Here is a 19000-nt window from a genome sequence, read left to right as displayed (position 1 = left end):
TCTGACTTCGGACAGCGATTTTCATGTTGAAGGGACAAATTTTGTACTTTTTGTTAGCTGTAGCACCCCCATCAGGCTGTTGGGGTGAGACTTGGTCTTGTTGTAGGCGGTGTGAGTACTACCATCCCTCTAAGTTTCGAGCCTCTACAACTTACGGTTTGGTCTGCACGATCAGTTTTACGTGGAGATTGCCGATCCGTGACCATTCTAACAATTACAGTAGGGTTTCAGCGCTACGCACTTGAACTCCAGTAATTTACAAAGAAATGGAAAGTAACACATTGAATTAAATGTAAAATAATAAAAAAAAGTTGAAAGAATGAAATAATATTTCTTGCAAAACATACTTAGAAAGAATGAAATATTTCTTGCAAAACACAATTTGTTACAAGCTTGATTTTTTTTTTTTTTTTTTACAGCAAACTAACATACTACTTTTTTAGTTTCAGGTGCATGCAATATGTACAGTATGCAAATTGATTATATGCATAGAATACCTTCTACATTTGCCAGAATTTCAACTTGCTTGATTTTCTATCTGTAAAATGAACCATTAGTAAGTAAAGCCTTTTTTTTTCACTCTTTATTTGGTCAGAGTAAAAAACACACAAAAGTATTTTTAAGTATTTAAGTTTTCATTTCCAAGCTCTTCATGTTTTCAGAATACTGCAAATATAAATATAGTAGGCACGATACATTGTATACTGTGCTGTATTCAGAAATAGTATGCAGGTTTTCCATTTCATACATCAGCTTTTCATATGACTCACATCAAGGCTTCAATGCAAGCATCATGTGCCCTTTTGACCACCACATGAAAAGCACTGCAGATAGAGTTACGGAAAGTCAATTCTACGAGGTTGCTACTGTATGTACCATGAAAGCAGGAGTGCACACACAGTACATAGTGAAAACATATATTTAAGCTTAAGTTTAGAATATAAAAGGGGCCTGGAATTGGTTTAACACACTGCAGAATGAAAAAAAATACTTGTCTAAAATGGATTCACATTAGTTTACATTTACGTGAATTTAAGAACTGGATTGTTGTTGGAAATATTAAGACATATAACTGAATAAAAAGAAATTATGAGGAATTCAAGATTTAAAAATATCCCACAGGTTTAAAAGCCCTAAAAGACGTCATTAGAGATGCAAAAGCATGTGCAAACATCACAAACTTAAGACCTGTAATTGCATTCATCATATGAATTTCCTAGTAATCACTGGCTGTGCTTTAAAAGGTCACAAATATAAAATTGTTTGAACTCTGAATGACGCATTAACAGCTCTTGACTGGCACGCAGCGTGCCGCTGGAGGTAATAGCTCCTAGAGTTCAATTTGTTGGGCAAAGCTGATGTGAGTCATGTGAAAGCGCCTTTACTATGTGACTTTAATGTGAAATACAGCATGCTTCTAGAATGCTAAAACTTTATCTGATTTTACATCTCATAATTTATTTCCTGCAATTACTTTGTTTTTAAAAGCAAAAATAGAGTAAACAATATTATTGTGACTTATTATTAATATTTTTGAAATTTCAGCATAATTACTCCAGTGTTCAGTGTCACATAATCCGTCAGAAATCATTTAATATGCTGATTTGGTCTTCAAGAAACATTTCTTCTTATCATGTTGAAATCAGATGTGCTGCTTAATATTTTTGTGCGAATCATGATATATTTTTTACTATTAGGTGAATAGAAAGTTAAAAAGAACAGCATTTGTTTAAAATATAATTTTTGTATATTTCTTTCCAATAAAAAAAAACTCGCTGAAAAGTAGTGTGTTACACAAAAATAGTTTACCACACTTTTGTATTCAACTATTATTGAATGGCTAGCCATCCTGCCCATCCCTATGACTGATCAGGAGGTGATAAACATAAGATGAGGGACAACAGAAGAATGTGGCTCAAAGAGCAAAGAACAGGAAATTGAGGATGAGAAGAAAAGAAATGAAATAAGAGAGGATATAAAAACGAAAGCGGCATCTGAAAGCCATACAACACGGATGACACAGGAGATAGATAGCGCAGAACATGTGAACAAATGTAGCCACTGTGGGAGAGATGAGACGCAGGGAGCCAGAGCGAGGGAGGGAGGGAGATAAAAAAGGGCAAGGATGGAGGGGGTGCGGCCGCTTAGAAACAGTTCGGCGTGGCTCAAGAGAAGAGTTTAGCTTGTGGAAAGCATTGCCCCTCCTCCAGTAGAATCAAACATGTTTTAATGTCTTAGTGTAAATCATTGATGAGCTCTGGCTCTTACATTCTAAATCACACACATAGACACACACACATACTCAGAATCAGATATGTTCTATTGACATGGAAACAACTTCCTCCTCACTCTCACATAACTGAGAGTCTCATATATCAGAAAAGAGATATTACGCAAGAATCTTCCAACATGCGGAAATGTAATGACAAAAATACGCCTAACGGAGGCATATCTTCCATATATAAAAAATGAGAAATTCGGTGTTAGATTCAAGTGAGGCTTCTTATACATCTCAAACATTTTGTTAACCTGACAGAAATAGTATGGTTGAACATTAGTAGGGCCCTATGAAATCTGTTTTATTTTTTCCCAAATTCCGTTTTATTTTTTTCCAAATTCCATTTTTTCCGTTTTAATTTTTCTGGATTCTGTTTTTTTCTGTTTTAATTTTTCTCAACTCATTTTTAATGGTAAATTAAATTTTATTAATCAAAGAGCATGTCTAATTAATTAAAATCATTAATTAAAAACTTATACAATTTCACATCAATTTAATAAAGGTTTAACAAAAATGACATGTTTAGGGCCCTATGAAATGTTTTATTGTTATCAAATTCTGTGTTTTAGCATGTAAGTATTTAAATGCATACTTAATTTATTCAAATTTATTCTTAAAATAGCCTTATGAAAGGTATTTTACCCTTTATTCTGTGTTGTGTATTTAAAATGTTCTGGTTATCAAATGAAGGCATAAAACATTAAGTTCATTTATCTTTTTATATTATTTATTTGTATTATTATTGAAAATTAAGCAAACTTTTTTTTGGCAAACAAAGGGGAATTTACTATTAAAATTAAAACATGGAAGAAATGTTGTGATTATACCCTAAAAAATTAAGTTTGTAGTAATAGTAGTAATATATTTCTGACATAGTGTCTTTAAGTTAAACCGGACTTTTATTTTGATGGGTTGCCGTGTCTACCTTTTCTATGTGTATATGATTTGACCCTAGTTTTCCTAAAATGTAATGGTTAAATGCTGAAATCACCGCAAGCATCATGCGCGCTTTAGTGTGTGTAGTAAACAGAACCACTCGTCTGCTCCATTCATTAAAACAGAGACACGCAGAACATGCAGGATTCACATTTAAATGGTATTTTTGCAGCATAATATTTACAGATACTAGTCCATATTGCGGTTTGATTTAAGTGTAATGACCTACTTTTGATTAATTCATTCAAACTTTGACCAATTCCGTGACATTCTGCGTTTTTAAAACTGGATTCCACGATTCCGTCCGCGTTTTCCGCATTGCAGAAATCATAGGGCCCTGCATTAGATCTTATGTTGAGCCAAATCTTACAAGCTGTTTTCCAAAATTGCATACATTACATTAAGAACTTACTTCGCAACTGTAAAAAAGTAAGCTCTGTTTAGTGAGAATGTCTGTATTATGAATAAAACCTGCATGTACTAAATTCGCCATGTTGTCACTGTCAATTGACTTCCAGGGGCATGTCTAAGTGGTGGCCAGGGTGGCACTGCCCCCCTCTGAAATCCTGTCATGTGTAATATAGGTAGCTGCCTAGACCAGCTTTTTCTATTCTTTATACTTAATTTTAGGCGGTTACTATCCACCTTATTTTTCACATAAGAGTGGGTGTAGCCATTTGTACATTTGTCTGGCTTCGGGTCTCATCCACTTCCAGCTATTTTTAGCTGCACAAAAAGCTTGTTTTGCTGCTTGATATTGCAAACTTGTGTGTCTTACCATATTATTTTGATGTATTATCTTAATTATAAACACACTCTGTTTGGAATGCAAACTGTTTTACCATTTACTGTACTTTGATGTTCTTCTCGTTATTTCCCTATGGCGGATTATGAACCGGACGTCTAACACATTACCAGAAAACAGCTTACTTCCGCACTGAAAAATAAGGTGGATAGGGTAATCTTAATGACAAATGGCGAGAGCATAATAATGTAACACAATAGCACATCCATGGAATGCGCGAACACGAATCTCTCCACTCGCAAGCGGATTTCCTTCCTTCCTCACACAAAACTGGACATGTGCTTTTACATATACATTGCTCTTTTATGAATTGGCTCTGCTTTCGCTCAGATACTGAGCTCAAACGTTGTACTTGCATCACTGAAGACCAGAAGATTTTTTTTTTTCAGGTGTAGAGTATAGGCTTTTCTCACTAAATGAAAGCAAGCTGATTGTAGTCAGCCTTCTCTATTTATTTATTTATTTTATTACTTAATACTTATTTGAGTTAAGTGCTATTTTTAAATATGCATTTATTCAATTATTTTACTTATTTGTATTTTGTTGTTTTTGTATATAGTTATTAGGGGTGTAACGATACATGTATTCGTACCGAACCGTCACGGTATGGGCATCTCGGTTCGGTGGTAGGGTGACCACCTGGCAGTAGGGCTGTTGCGGGACATAGATGTGATTTTGAGGGACAATGTGGGACACATGTGAGACTGGTACATTTTTTATTGTTATGCTATGTAAATACTGATTACATCCTTTGTCATATGCGCTGATCTGTGTTTCTGAGCGTGCACAAGCAAGCGACATTTTTATGAGAGTGAAGAGAATCCACCTGCAAGAGAAGAGATGCGCCCCGCATTAAAATAATGTGCTCTAGACATTTGTCATTGAATTAACACCGTAGAAACCACCTCAAACAAACTATTAAAATAAGAAGAAAGTCGCGTCTGAAAGCTGCATCGATGATAATTAAAAACCAATGGACTGATAAAAATGTGGGACAGTTTCTCAATATGCGACGTGCGGGAAAAGGGGTGAAAATGCTGTATGGTACAACGCAAAGCGGGACAGGTGGTCAACCTATTTGGTGCATGAGGCCTTACAATGAATACAGGCAATTCACCTTCAATCCAGAAGGTGGCGCCCGCAGTAATACAGTGTGACAAAAATAACATTAGATTGATGTAGCTAGAGCTGTATTTCTTCTAGCCTTAACCGAGCTGCGCACTTGAAAACAAAGCCCACTAGACAGTGATCATGTGCTGATTCTGAAGGCGTCTCTCACTGATAAAGGAGTGTAACATTACTTTAAAGGCTTGCGCACTCAACTGTTTGCAAAATGGAGCTTTGTGCTCTTGTATCATACCTTTCTCATTCGGCACAAATCCAAATATTCCATTCCGTTGTGACACAGTGAGGCGGGCACGCTCATGTATATGTTTTGTGTTTGTGTGCACCGGCGCGATTACTTCAGCTTTCCTCATACCAGCAAAATCAACTTAAAAAAACAAATAGAATGTTGCTTTCTGCCATTTGAGTTTCCTTTCTGTCACAAAACTGAACTGAAACTCAACAAATATATGCTACATTACGTGTCGCACTGTTTTTCCCCTTGTCTAACAGTTAACTAAATTAAATATATGTCAAGTATTTATTCCTTGTATGTATATATGTACTACAGATTTTATAGCCTATATATGACATTATAATTTGATGTAATATTTAGTATTTTTACATATAGGTGGAATTTTTTTTAATTTGTACTACTGTCTGTTAAAAATAAATGAATAGAAATCTAGCATAGTAGATTTGTTTTGTTTTTTTTCTGTTGTACCGAAATTGTATCGAACCGTGACCCCCAAACCGAGGTATGTACCGAACCGCGACATCTGTGTTCCGTTACACCCCTAATAGTTATACAGTAAAAGCATATTAACCAGACTGGTTCCGGAAATTAGTCACTGAGGGTGCTTCTGAAATTAGTGAAGGTGCTCTAGCCTTAATGCACATTTTCGTCCACTGCTATAGTTATCACTGTCAATCACTGATATTTTGAGAGTGAATTATGAGTGATGTCATTTCTGAAAACAAAAGTTCTACATTTTGAATTGATTATTGCCTACAAAGCTCACAAAGAGCACACCCGTTAAAATCACTAACAAGCTGTCACTCTTTGTTCATCGCGATCTCACAAAGTTCTGTTATGACCAGTGAATCTCTCTACACTGTGCGATTGATGTTATAATGAAAGGATATAACTCAGCACAGAATAAAAATTGGTGCAATTATTGGCACTTATTTATTGCAACATCCTTTTCCCTAAATAACAGCTTTGATTTTTCTCCTATAATTCTTTATGAGTTTGGAGAACACCTGACAAGGTGGACCTCCAGAAAAATAGGCCCACAACATTAAAGATCCAGCAGTATATTTAACCGTGGGCATGGGGTAATTTTTATCCCTGTTTGCACCAAACCCATCTGGTGGGTTTGCTGCCAAAAAGCTCTTGTTTCATCTGACCATAAAAGCCAGTTCCGTTTTAAGTTCCAGTCGTGTCTGACAACTGAATATGCTGGAGTTTGTTTTTGGATGAGCGAGGAGGATTTTTCTTGAAACCCTCCCGAACAACATGTGTTGATGTAAGGGCTATTTGATTGTTCGTAGGCTTTCTGACCCCAAGGCTTAACTAATCTCTGCAATTCTCCAGCTGTGATCCTTGTAGAGTCTTTTGCTACTCAAAGTCTTGCATTAGGATGATACAGACACACATTTTCTTATTAATTATTGTTAGATAGAAGTATAAATGGGGATTTTCAATGCTTTTCTTACAGTCACTTTCTGTGAAGCTCAACAGTCTAGTTCTACACATCAAAGCTATGTTCTTTGCTTTTACTCCTTGTGATGGATGATTAAAGGAATTTGGCCTTTGTGTTCATCATATTTATAATCTTGTGGAACAGGAAGTCATGGCTGGATGATTTCATGCTTCTAGTCACTTTGGTGTGCTAAAAAATGTAAATATGAACGGGAATATACTTCAAAGATATTTAACTCATAAAAATTTCTAGGGGTGCCAATAATTGTGACCAACATGCATTTGAGAAAAACATTTATTTCCTAATGTGAGTTTCCGTGCACTTTCATTTATTTTACTTCAATGAAAGGTTAAAATTTTGTGATCTTTTTTTGAATGAAAGATCAAAAGGATAAAAAGTGCACATTTATTTTTTTACAGCCGCCTTTGCTCATATTTACCAAAGGTGCCAATATTAGCGGAGAAGAAAATGTAAGAAAAATGGCTTAAAATGGAATTTGACCCAAGAATGAAATGAAATAACAATTTAGTCATAGTTTACTCACCCTCACATTGTGTATTACTTGCTGTAAGATGAATGTTTGAAGAACAGTTTTGGTTACCATTGACTTCCATTGACACTGCAGACATTTCACAAAATGTCTTTTTATGCATGCAGGATAAAAAATGATTGCAGAAATTTCATTTTTGGGTGGACTGTTCCAAAAATGGAATAATATAGGGGACGGACATGCGTTAATGCTTAGTTATATAATCAAGTGAATTAAAAGGACTGCTGTTTTAATTTCTTTCTTTAAAAATAAATAATTCAGGAAAAACATTAACAAATCAGTGTTCAAAACCATGTGTTTGAAATACCTACAATAATAGCCTGCATTAATTATTTATATTCTGAGCTGTCAGGTTTGATTTAGCTGGAAACCTAAGAGTCGCGTCATTTGTTCATGCATGTTTACAGTACATGATGTCCATAAACTAAGAAAAAAAGGTTTGGCTGTGATGCTACTTAGAACTTTCTTCTCACTATCAGAGATTGAGCATTTGATTGAGAGCGACAAGAAGAAGCTGAATCTTCACAAAAACTCATCTTTTGCATAAATGCTTTGTCTAGCTTTTATTAGCAACACTATCCCTAACTCCGTGAATCTGAATGTGAGCACATTGCAGCAACAGACACCTTATACTCCATAATGTGTAGAAAACCACGCCGTTCCTTTACACCCACTCAAACCAGCTATTTTTGAGGCGAAAAACTGCTGTTTGACCCATATTTAGCCTTCAGAAACACTCACATGCTTGGATTCTTACATTTACTGCCAGTAGCTTTCCTAAAAAGTTTACATAAACTTTCTTTAAAATATAGAAGCATTAATTTTGCATGGTATATGGGTATTTCTTAAACTTTGGAAACTTGGTCATGGTGACTTCATGTTGAAAAATTCTATTTTAAATATCTCTTTTAAAACACGTTTTACATTTTAATTTAATTTGTACAGTACATTAACAATTTGCAAGCACCACAAATGTTTTGTTTTATTATTGTTTCCCACTACAATTCCACTACAATGTAATTTCTACCACATCCCTGTAAAAACGCTTCATTTGTAAGATACCATATCTGCCGATAATTGTAAATGACATTATTAGACAAACACCTTGCAGAATATGCAAAATGTTAATTATTTTACCAAAATAAGAGGGATCATACAAAATGCATGTTATTTTTCTATTTAGTACTGACCTGAATCAACATAAAAGACGTTTACATGTAGTCCACAAGAGAAAATAATAGTTGAATTTATAAAAATGACCCCGTTCAAAAGTTTACATACGCTGAATTCTTAATACTGTGTTGTTACCTGAATCATCCACAGCTGTGTGTGTGTGTGTGTTTTTTTTTTAGTGATAGTTGTTCATGAGTCCCTCATTTGCCCTAAACAGTTAAACTGTCTTCAGAAAAATTCTTCAGGTCCCAGCATTTTTGTGTGTTTGAACCCTTTCCAACAATGACTGTATGATTTTGAGATCCATCTTTTCACACTGAGGACAACTGAGGGACCCATATGCAACTATTACAGAAGGCTCAAATGCTCACTGATGCTTCAGAAGGAAACACAATGCATTAAGAGCCGGGGGGTAAAAACTTTTTAAATTTGAAGATCAGGGTAAATTTAACTTATTTTGTCTTCTGGGAAACATGTAAGTATCTTCTGTAGCTTCTGAAGGGCAGTACTAAATGGAAGAAAAACGATATTTAGGCAAAATAAGAAAAATGTACACATCTCCATTCTGTTCAAAAGTTTACACCCCTGGATCTTAATGCATCTTTTTTCCTTCTGGTGCATCAGTGAGTGTTTGAACTTTCTGTAATAGTTGCATATGAGTCCCTCAGTTGCCCTCAATGTTAAAAGATGGTTCTCAAAATCATACAGTCATTGTTGGAAAGGGTTCAAACACACAAAAATGCTGAAAAACCAAAGAATTTGTGGGAGCTGAAGAATTTTTCTGAAAAACAGCAGGCAGTTTAACTGTTCAGGACAAACAAGGGACTCATGAACAACTTCTGAATGAGGCAATTTTCTTTTGTGGACTATATGTAAATGTCTTTATTCATTCTGCAAGGTGTATGTAAACTTTTGACCTCAACTGTATGTGACTTTACTGTAAAATAATCTAAACAAAAGTTTGTGTTTTGGAAGTAAAAAACTGATTTACCATATAATTTATGGTCAAAGAACATTCCTAGAAGACCCTGTGTGGCACGTCAGATATGGTTGTATTTTAAACATTTGTTTTGTTTTATCTCATATTTCATCTCAAACATGTTCGTCACTTGCACTTTTGACTCCTCTTCAACCAAGTACTAATGTAAATCACATAACAGCAGTTTATGATTATTTCATAAATGAACACTGAACTCTTTTATCTGAAAAGATACAGAAAAATGTGATTCCTCATAATATGACCCCTTTAAGTGCCGCTCTCAAGATCTCTCATCTCATTTGCTCTCTCTCTCTCTCTCTCTCTAGTTAACGAGGGCTCAGCAGAGATCAGTCAGAAGGAGACATCAACGTGCGACATTTGTCAGTTTGGGGCCGAGTGCGACGAGGATTCAGAGGACGTGTGGTGAGTCACAAACACACGCGACAGCTTTTCAGGGTCCTGACGTTCTGTGCTTCAGAGAGCCAGAGGGTCTGAGGAATACGAGGGCGTGGGTCTAATGGCATGTATCAGATGTAGAGTCTTCTGCAGGCCTGCTTCTCGTGAGTTTCTGCTCTTCCTGGCACTGATTCTGAAGGCCGATAAAGTCTACGGCATTTCACTGTGATACATTACAGTGCATCGCCGAGGGTGCGTGCTGTACAGCATGCGCTGCAGTAAATAATCTCTATTCGATTAGCGTCTCTGTCTTTCCATCTTTTTTTTTTGGCTTCTTTATCTTTTTCTTGCATCCTTTTAGCTTCGAAATTTCCCTTATGATATCTGTACCTTATCTTTAGTGAGGCTTATGATTAAAGCAAGAAAAACATATTACCAGTAGGGTAAGTAAAATAAACTTAATTCAAGATAAGCAAATTGATCCTACTTTGAGGATGTTTAGTTATTTTTTACTGGAAATCGGGACAAAAATACAGATTTTTTGTGAGTCAGAGCAAGTTATTGCATTTTGATGAAATATTAATTTACAAAAGTCAGTTCAACCTCCCATCTGATCAGATCTATTGCAAAAATTGCAAAAGCTGATTCCAGGTCAGTGTTCTGACCCGTTTGTAATCACTCTCACATGGACAAGGCTTGCTTTGCCTTGTAATTTATTTAACCCGTTGACTAACATGTTGTGCCTTGGCATTCTGTGGCATTCTGAGCAGATTGTAAATGTTAATTGCATTGTCGCCGGACTGCGAGGGTCAGTTCTCTGTCAGTCTGGAAGGATGATGGATTATTTCCTAGTACGAGGCCCAGCGTTCAGGACAGTGGACTGGCAGCCCAAGAGATGGAGGGGCAAAAGAGTGCAGCTCTCCGCTGCAATTCCATCTTCAATTAATAGAGTTCCTCTTCCCTAGCAGACAGATTAAAACCTCAGGACCATGGGAGGGCAATTACCATTCAAATATCCCTCACGGTAATACACTAACCAGACAGATCAGAGAGAGACCGAGGGATGGAGAGAGATAGAGATGTGAAAAGGGACGGGAACGAACGAGGGAGAAAATGTCAGAAAGAGACAGAGATGAAAAGAGGGAAATGAGGCATCTCAGCGGTTAATGCGTGTGAGTGCGTCTACGTTAGGGTTCATGTGGTCGGTTAAAAGCGCACTTTCAAAATACAATTCATAATTAAATAATTCTTCATAAATGCTTTTTTTTTTAGTTTGTTTGTTTTCCAACGATCCGTGAAAGAAGGTGGTTAAAGGAATAGTTCACCAAAAAAATTTATTTACTCACCCTCAGACCTTTTGAGATAAAGATTAATTTTTTTCTTCATCAGAACAGATTTGGGGAAATTTAACATTAAAATGGATCCTCTGAAGTGAATGGGTGCCGTCGCAATGAGAGTCCAAACAGTTGATAAGAAGTTTTTATTTTAGCATACCAATCACCAAATTTTACCAAATCGTTTACAGTAAAACCCTGATTTGCAATAAACAACTAAAGAAAACATTAAAATTAAATAGATAAAATATACATTACCAATCAAAAGTTTTTGAACAGTAAGATTTTTAATGTTTTTTAAAGAAGTTTCTTCTGGTCACCAAGCCTTCATTTATTTAATCCAAAGTACAGTAAAAACAGTAACATTTTGAAATATTTTTACTATTTAAATAACTGTTTTTATTTATTTAAAATGTAATTTATTCCTGTGATCAAAGCTAAATTTTCAGCATCATTACTTCAGTCTTCAGTGTCACAAGATCCTTCAGAAATCATTCTAATATGCTGATTTGCTTTTCAAGAAATGTTGTTATTATTATTATTATTATTATCAATATTTAAAACAGTTAATTCTTTTTTTTTTCAGGATGCTTTAATGAACAGAAAGATCCAAAGATCAGCATTTATCTGAAATAAAAAGCTTTTTGTGACATTATACACTATACATTCAAAACCTTGGAGTCTTTTTTTTTTTTTTTTTTTTAATTTAGAAAGGGTGCTTTAAATTGATCAAAAGTGATGACAAAGGCATTTATTATGTTACAAAAGATTTCTACTTTAGATAAATGCTGTTCTTCTGAACTTTCTATTCTTTCTATTTCTATTTCAAATAAATGCTTTTGACTGGTAGTGTATATAGTTTACTGATAAGCTTACTAATATTCTTCATAAATGGAAGAAATATGCTTAATCATTGCTGTCACCTCTAGAATTTGCATAAAACTGTTATTAATATTATTAGTCTTATAGAATGTTGCATTTTCTAGTTGTTGTTTTTTTAATTCTAAGTATATTTTATGCAGAATACTTTCTAAAATCTAACAAATCTAATAGTTCTCATTACAAAAGCACGGGATTTGTGCCTATAATGGTTTAGAAACATCACGGAAAGTGCCAGGAGATACAAAACGATTAAATCAAAAAAAAAAAAAAGTATATAATTTTTGACTTCATTTTGACCCCTTTATCATCACAGAGCAAAGATAATGTCATTTAGCAGCACTACAAAACCATCTGTGCCAATTACATGTCAGAACAGCGCTCCGTTTTTCACTGTGAAATCAGAGGCTTATTCTTCTGCAGTCACACCTCTACCTCATTTTGCTGATTACTCTGAAAGATGCGGTCTACTTCTTCTGTTTCAGCTACACAATGTGTAGAGAAAGTGCATGCTTCTTTGTTTTCTCCGTTTTTAATCATTTTTCTTAAGGTACGTGCAAGATACTCTAAAATATAAGAACAATGTATAGTACCATTTAAAAGTTATGGGTAATACAAGAAATTTCTATTATTCAGCAAGTATGCATTAAATTGATCAAAACTGACAGTACTTTTACATTGTTAATACATATATATCAGGGGTCTCGTGATATTGATTGTAACGTGATATTGTTATCGTGTTAATTAGGGGTGTCGCAATATACCGATATTGGTGATATTTAAAAATTAGCTATCCGATCGTGAAAAGACCAGATATAAATGCCCTCTGAAATGCATTTAAATCCGATTGCTCAAACCACTTCAGGAGGTGGTCTGGGCCACATTCCATGATTTCTGATGGATGCACAAGGTTCCTTAAATTTAGCTCTTCCATCAAAGAAATAAATTCAAGTTTTAAAAATATATTTAAATAAAACAGTTATTTTGAATTATAATAATATTTTTTTACTGTATTTTTTATGTGTAAAACATGCATAAAGTAAATACATAAAATAAGCAAAAATTACAAATTATAATAATACAAATAAATACAAAAGTACATTTTAATTTTACAAAAATTATTAATAATTTAAAAAGGGTCAGAGAGATGGTGGGAATGGGTTGTATTTTGTTTGGTCCAAAAAACCTTATAAGCAGACTTAAGCATGGAAAAGCTACAAATGTGTAGAATATGTCCTGTTAGAAGATATTTGTGTATGACATTCGCTGTAGGTTTTGTGGTTTAATATGCAGGGAATCTTTAAACCAAATATAGCTGCTCCAATTCCACAAGATTAAGTATATCTTTGAGAGTCATGAAATCCCTACTGATCCTTTCTAAGTTGCTTTCATCAATTATATTTTTGGAAAGCTGTGAAAAATGAGAAAATATAGTTTCCATCAGCCACAGCGAGCAGTGAGTGTGCTAGATTGATTTGCAGACTTGTAATTCCAGACGTTATAGGACTCCGCTCTCTCCATCACTCTCTTTCTCTCTCTCTCTTTCTTTACCTTTCCTCCCCTTGAAATCTATTTGTATGTGCGTGTTGTGTCTGATAACCAATTAGCAGCTACATCTGGGAGCATTGATGCGGCTGCTCCTATAGCATAGAAATCCAGCTCAAACTAACCGTAATCTAATCACATTTACCTCAGCTCAGTGAAAATGCAATGAATCTGCTGTTTTTATGATATAAGAATCATCTTGTGTGCGTGCGTGCATGTGCGTGTTTTTGTGTCAGATAGATGCGTGAGAACATGATAAGTGTGGATAAGTCGAGTCAGACATGGTTCATGTTGCTTTGTCTCGTGTATGGCTTGCCGAACGTTGCCAGGTCTGGTCTGTTATCCTCTGGGCATATATGGAGGGATTAGAAATATTACAGCGGGGTTTTATAAATCAATACCAGACTCAGAGATGAAGTGCTCACCAGTAAATATATTAGACAGAAGAGATGTAGCAAATATATCTGGTCTAAAAGCGTTCTCCTTTCTCTCTCTAAGAATTTGTAAGTGTGTCTGGCAATTACTGTGCAGTCCTAGTTAGACACTTTCCAATGCCAGACAATGCTGGCATCTTTTGAACTAGCAATGTGACTGTGTATAAAGTTCTTTGATATTCAATGTTTTGAGTACAAACAGTGTGTTACAAAAGCCTGAAACCACATCTGGGATTCATAACCTAATTTAAAAACTAAAAATAAAAAAGTATGTATGAAAAAAGAATAATTTTAGAGGTTTTTTTTAAATGTAGCTAAAGAAACATCATTTTTTATTATAGTGTTCATATTATCTAATAAATTTTAAAGTAATATTTTAATTAGATTTATTTATTTATTTATTTATTTATTGACATTTTAATTTAGTTTAAGTTTTTGTGCTTTTTAAAATATTTCTATTTAAATATTTATATTTCTATAAAATCACTTAAATTTGTATTATATATGTATATGTATGTATGTGTGTGTGTGCGCGTGTATATTTATATTCTTAGTAATATTTTAATTCAAATAATTTATAATTTTAGTTTTTGTGCTTTTCAAAATATATTTATATTAAAATATTTATATTTCTGTAAATATATGTATATATATATATATATATATATATATATATATACACACACACACATACAAATTACAGTGCACAGCATAAATGAGTACACCCCCTCTGAATAAATATAAACGATGTATTTTCTTAATGATCACTAATATAATTCATGGAAAGATGGCAAAATTGAAATGTATTAAACATATACTTAATGCAAACAACAAAATATATGCCAATATTTTCTATATGATAGTAAATTAGCCAATTTTGTTCAAATGAAGGATTGCAGAAATGAGTACACCCTAGATTTAATTCAGCAAATGTATAATATTCTAGTACTTAGTATGTCCTCCTGAATTTTAAGTATACTGCTCTGACCCTTCTTGAAACTGAGTGTACAAGTTCATGACAGATTTTCTTGTCTGTCCTGTTTAACTCCTGGAGGACGACCTCCTTAAATGCCCTTGTCTTTAATGGGGAGTTTTGCTCAGCTCGTCTCTACAGAATCCCCCCAGCTGCTCAAGAGCGTTAAGATTGATTGAAATACATGTCCACTGGAGGAATTTCACCGTTTGAGAATTAATATCTTCATTGTCATGCTGAAAATATGCCCAACAATGCAGGGAATGAGGAGAGGGTGGCATCTTCTGTTTCAAGTTTTTGTATTACATCACACAGTGGTGTGTGAATTCATGACAGCACTAATAAAGTACAACACCCTCCCACCTTCAGCACTCACATATTCCTATGTAAGAGCTTTACTACCACTGAATGTCACTGTGGGTACCATGCACTTCTCACTGTACTCCTCCTCTAGCAACACCACAACATTTTGGATGCTTTTGGGCCTTGCAAGAGGTAAAATGATTTTATTGTGCTTTGGCTACAGTAGGCAATTCTAGTGTTGACAACAACCATGCCTGTCACTTCTCCAGGCTGCTTCGTAAAGTGTCACTCTTTTCATAGCTTTTGGTGAGACACTTGCATAGTATTTCTCCTGCTCTTTTTCTAGCAAAAATTCACTCATCACTAAACTTAAAGTGAAGACCTGATTATTTCAGGAGCCTTGTCACAAGTCCATTGTTTATGAATGTTGGTGCTACTTCTGCTATATTTTCACACTTACAACAATAATTTGGTATTCCTCTTGTACCATTGTCCTCTTTTATGCTAAGTAATAAGTCACCTGGCAGTTCTTTCCCAAGTGGTTCCATTGCAGCCAGCATTAAGTCTGAGTATAATTCAGTGGGCTATATAACACTTTTAATTGTCAGGAAATTATTTGTCTTTAAAAGTTTTGGTTCAGTATACTTACCTGTTGATCAAAAATAGCCTTAAACATATACACAAGTTTTATTTAGTAACTTTCAGAAGGGTGTACTCATTTTTGCAACACAACAATTTATCGCTTTGATAAGAAAATCTTATTTTGCTGAATAATTTTGACATTCTTCGTGGTAATTGAGCAGGCTTGTTGGAACATTATATCTCCAAAGAACCCTAACATGTAATTTAAGTAAACATGAATTGTTTACTTAAATTGTTTATATATTTCATAGTAATATTAAGTTTTATTAGTTTTAGTGCTTTTTAAAATATTTCTAGTTAGCTTTATTTCAGTTTTAGTAATTTTAGACTTCAGCTTCATTTTTATTTCAAATAGTTGCCAATGAAATATTCTAATTTTTTAAAATGTTGTAGGTATATTTTTGTTTATTTCAACTTTGTTTTAATTAACAACTACAGGTATATTAATATTATTAATATTTCATTTATATTAATATTATGTTATCTTAATATTTTACATTTTTTAACTTCAGAAGAAAAAAAAACATCATGATTCCATATCTAACAATATCGAATTAATAATTCCAAATGATTAATTCTTAGAGCTATAAACTGTAGTGGTCACCATGCAACAGAGGGTTAAATTACAAAAATGCAAAATATTACCATTTCCACTAGTGGAGACTTACTGACTCCTCTGCATATGCAAAGATATTCATAAAGATGCATAGAGGCATACAAACTAGCAAGCTCATTTTTGCTAAAAATGTATATATTTAATTTGAGACCACACAGGCAAACAGATGGCAATATCGAAGTTCATCCAGACTGCAAGTATAAGAGAGGGAGAGACGATGCTCATTCTGCCAGGATAGAATCAGTCTCCAGTAATGGGGTATCTGGCAGAAGCGTGCATTTAGATAAATAAATGGACAGTTAGACTGCATGCGCAATGCAGAGTCAATTGAAAGATACGGTTAGTGAAATAATGTGTGAAAAAATTAAGAGTATGTGTGCATCTGTTCATCAGTGCTTATCTGTACTCTCATGGGAAAATCGTAAAGGAATAGTGAAGGACATTCTGATTCATTTCCACAAAATTGGTTCATTTGAACAGTTCATGTCACTGAACTGATTCAGTGGTTCTTTTTTGTCATCACATGGTCTCTGGCATTCGATGTGACATATGTTACATGCTCTAAAACAATACAATAAAGCTGTATAGGCACTTTTTATCTATTATTTATGTGTCCCAGATATAAAAATAATTTATGCTTCTTGTCTAAAAATGTTTTGCATGTTTTGATAAAATCAAATTTATTTGACGTTCTGCTTTTGAATTAAATTATGTTCATCGTATAAATCACTCCAAATGTTCTTACTATCAGCCCACGTGTGGTTTCTCAGTTAATAATGAGTCGTGAACAAATCATCTGACCTTTTTTGTGAGCTGGTTTAGATGATTCATTAAAAACGTCTTACTCAACAGAACAGTTTGTTGCATGGCTAAACAGGACAAAATGCATGCACAACTGCTTAAATAGCCAAAACAACAGCAAAATATGTTATTAAATGATAGTCTGTTGTCTCAGTTATTTGTTTTTTTCTCAACATTTCTGCTTTTGCTTTGCTAAAGCAGTAGTTCATGATATGTTTCTTGAATGAAACTAGATTTTCAAATGTGAAGGAGAATCACGCTGTTCTTATTGTATTAAACCTCCTGCTGCTGGAACCGAATGTGCTCTTTTATTTGGCAAATAGATGTTCAAATCATCAATAAAGAGCAGGAGGTTCAATAACCCACTCTCTTTATAGACACATCTGTGTCTCCAAAGCAACATATTTCTTAGAAGTTGGATATCCAACACTAATCAATCACATTTCTCTTTCTTCGAAAGTTTCAGAAACAAATTATTATTATGTAACGTACATATGTTTGTTACTTCTTTTAATAGTTGGCATTGAATTTCAGTGATTAGTTTGTTTAAATGGCTTTTTCTTATTGTATATTTATTTATGGGCATACTTCCAACTCTGGGCCCTGTGGACTTATAGAAATTAAATTACTTTCTTTTAAATTTCTAACAGTGGATATATATTGTAAATGCATTATATTGATTATGTTGTGGAAATGACAGTGAAAGTGGAAATTACATAACCAGTCAAAAGATTTGTAATGTCAATGTAATGTTGTTAGATGTTAAGATGTTTAATGTTTTAAAGTCTCTTCTGCTCACAAAGCCTGCATTTATTTGATCCAAAGTACAGCAAAAACAGCAAAATATATATTTATTAAACATATATATATATATATATATATATATATATATATATATATATATATTATTATTATTATTATATATTATATTATATATATTATTATTATTATTATTATGTTTTAAACAGCTGAGTGGAAATTTTTGTTGATATAATAAATCTGACTCCAAGCTATTGAATGTATAATGTTGCAAAAGCTTTTTATTTCAGATAAATGTTGATCTTTGGATCTTTCTATTCATAGAAGAATCCTAAAAAATATTGACAATAATAATAATAATAATAATAAATGTTTCTTGAACAGCAAATCCTATACATAAATAATATTTTACACATTTTGCATAATTTAACCAAATTACAGCTTGATTGGAAATGTTGTGATATTTACTATGATTGCTGCTGTATCTAATTCAGTTTTGTCCATCATTAAAAATCTTGGTTTAATCCAAACGTTTTTACTGTCAGCTCACTCATGGTTGCTTTGTATTTTACATGACATCTCATATTTCATAACTATATATGCACACCAACACTGTTGGCTTTTTTGGTAACCAAGTACACTAGCTTTTGTAAAATCTTATTATAGGGACAAATTGTTGTTTGTGGTAAAAAAGGAGGACTTGAATAAAGTGTGTTAAAACTGATAGAAGTATATTAAAGTAGTTTATTTGCTTCTTTGTATAGATCATAACGTTATGATGGATTTT

The 19000-nt window shown here is 33.8% G+C and overlaps 1 protein-coding gene across 3 annotated transcripts in view; it reads left to right on the top strand.

The window, feature by feature from the left end:
* The window catches only part of tmeff2b (transmembrane protein with EGF-like and two follistatin-like domains 2b), an 88157-nt gene that overhangs the window by 46904 nt on the left and 22253 nt on the right, over positions 1-19000 (top strand). For all 3 annotated transcript variants that reach the window (XM_051113261.1, XM_051113260.1, XM_051113263.1), the window contains exon 5: positions 9858-9954. In XM_051113261.1, the coding sequence (XP_050969218.1) occupies positions 9858-9954 (97 nt within the window). The remainder of the gene's footprint in view (positions 1-9857; positions 9955-19000) is intronic.

This window comes from Labeo rohita, chromosome 6 (assembly GCF_022985175.1).
Source record: "Labeo rohita strain BAU-BD-2019 chromosome 6, IGBB_LRoh.1.0, whole genome shotgun sequence".
In the NCBI taxonomy this organism is placed as follows: Eukaryota; Metazoa; Chordata; class Actinopteri; order Cypriniformes; family Cyprinidae; genus Labeo; species Labeo rohita.
Note: the sequence above shows the minus strand (reverse complement) of the source record. Positions and strands in the feature narration are given on the sequence as shown.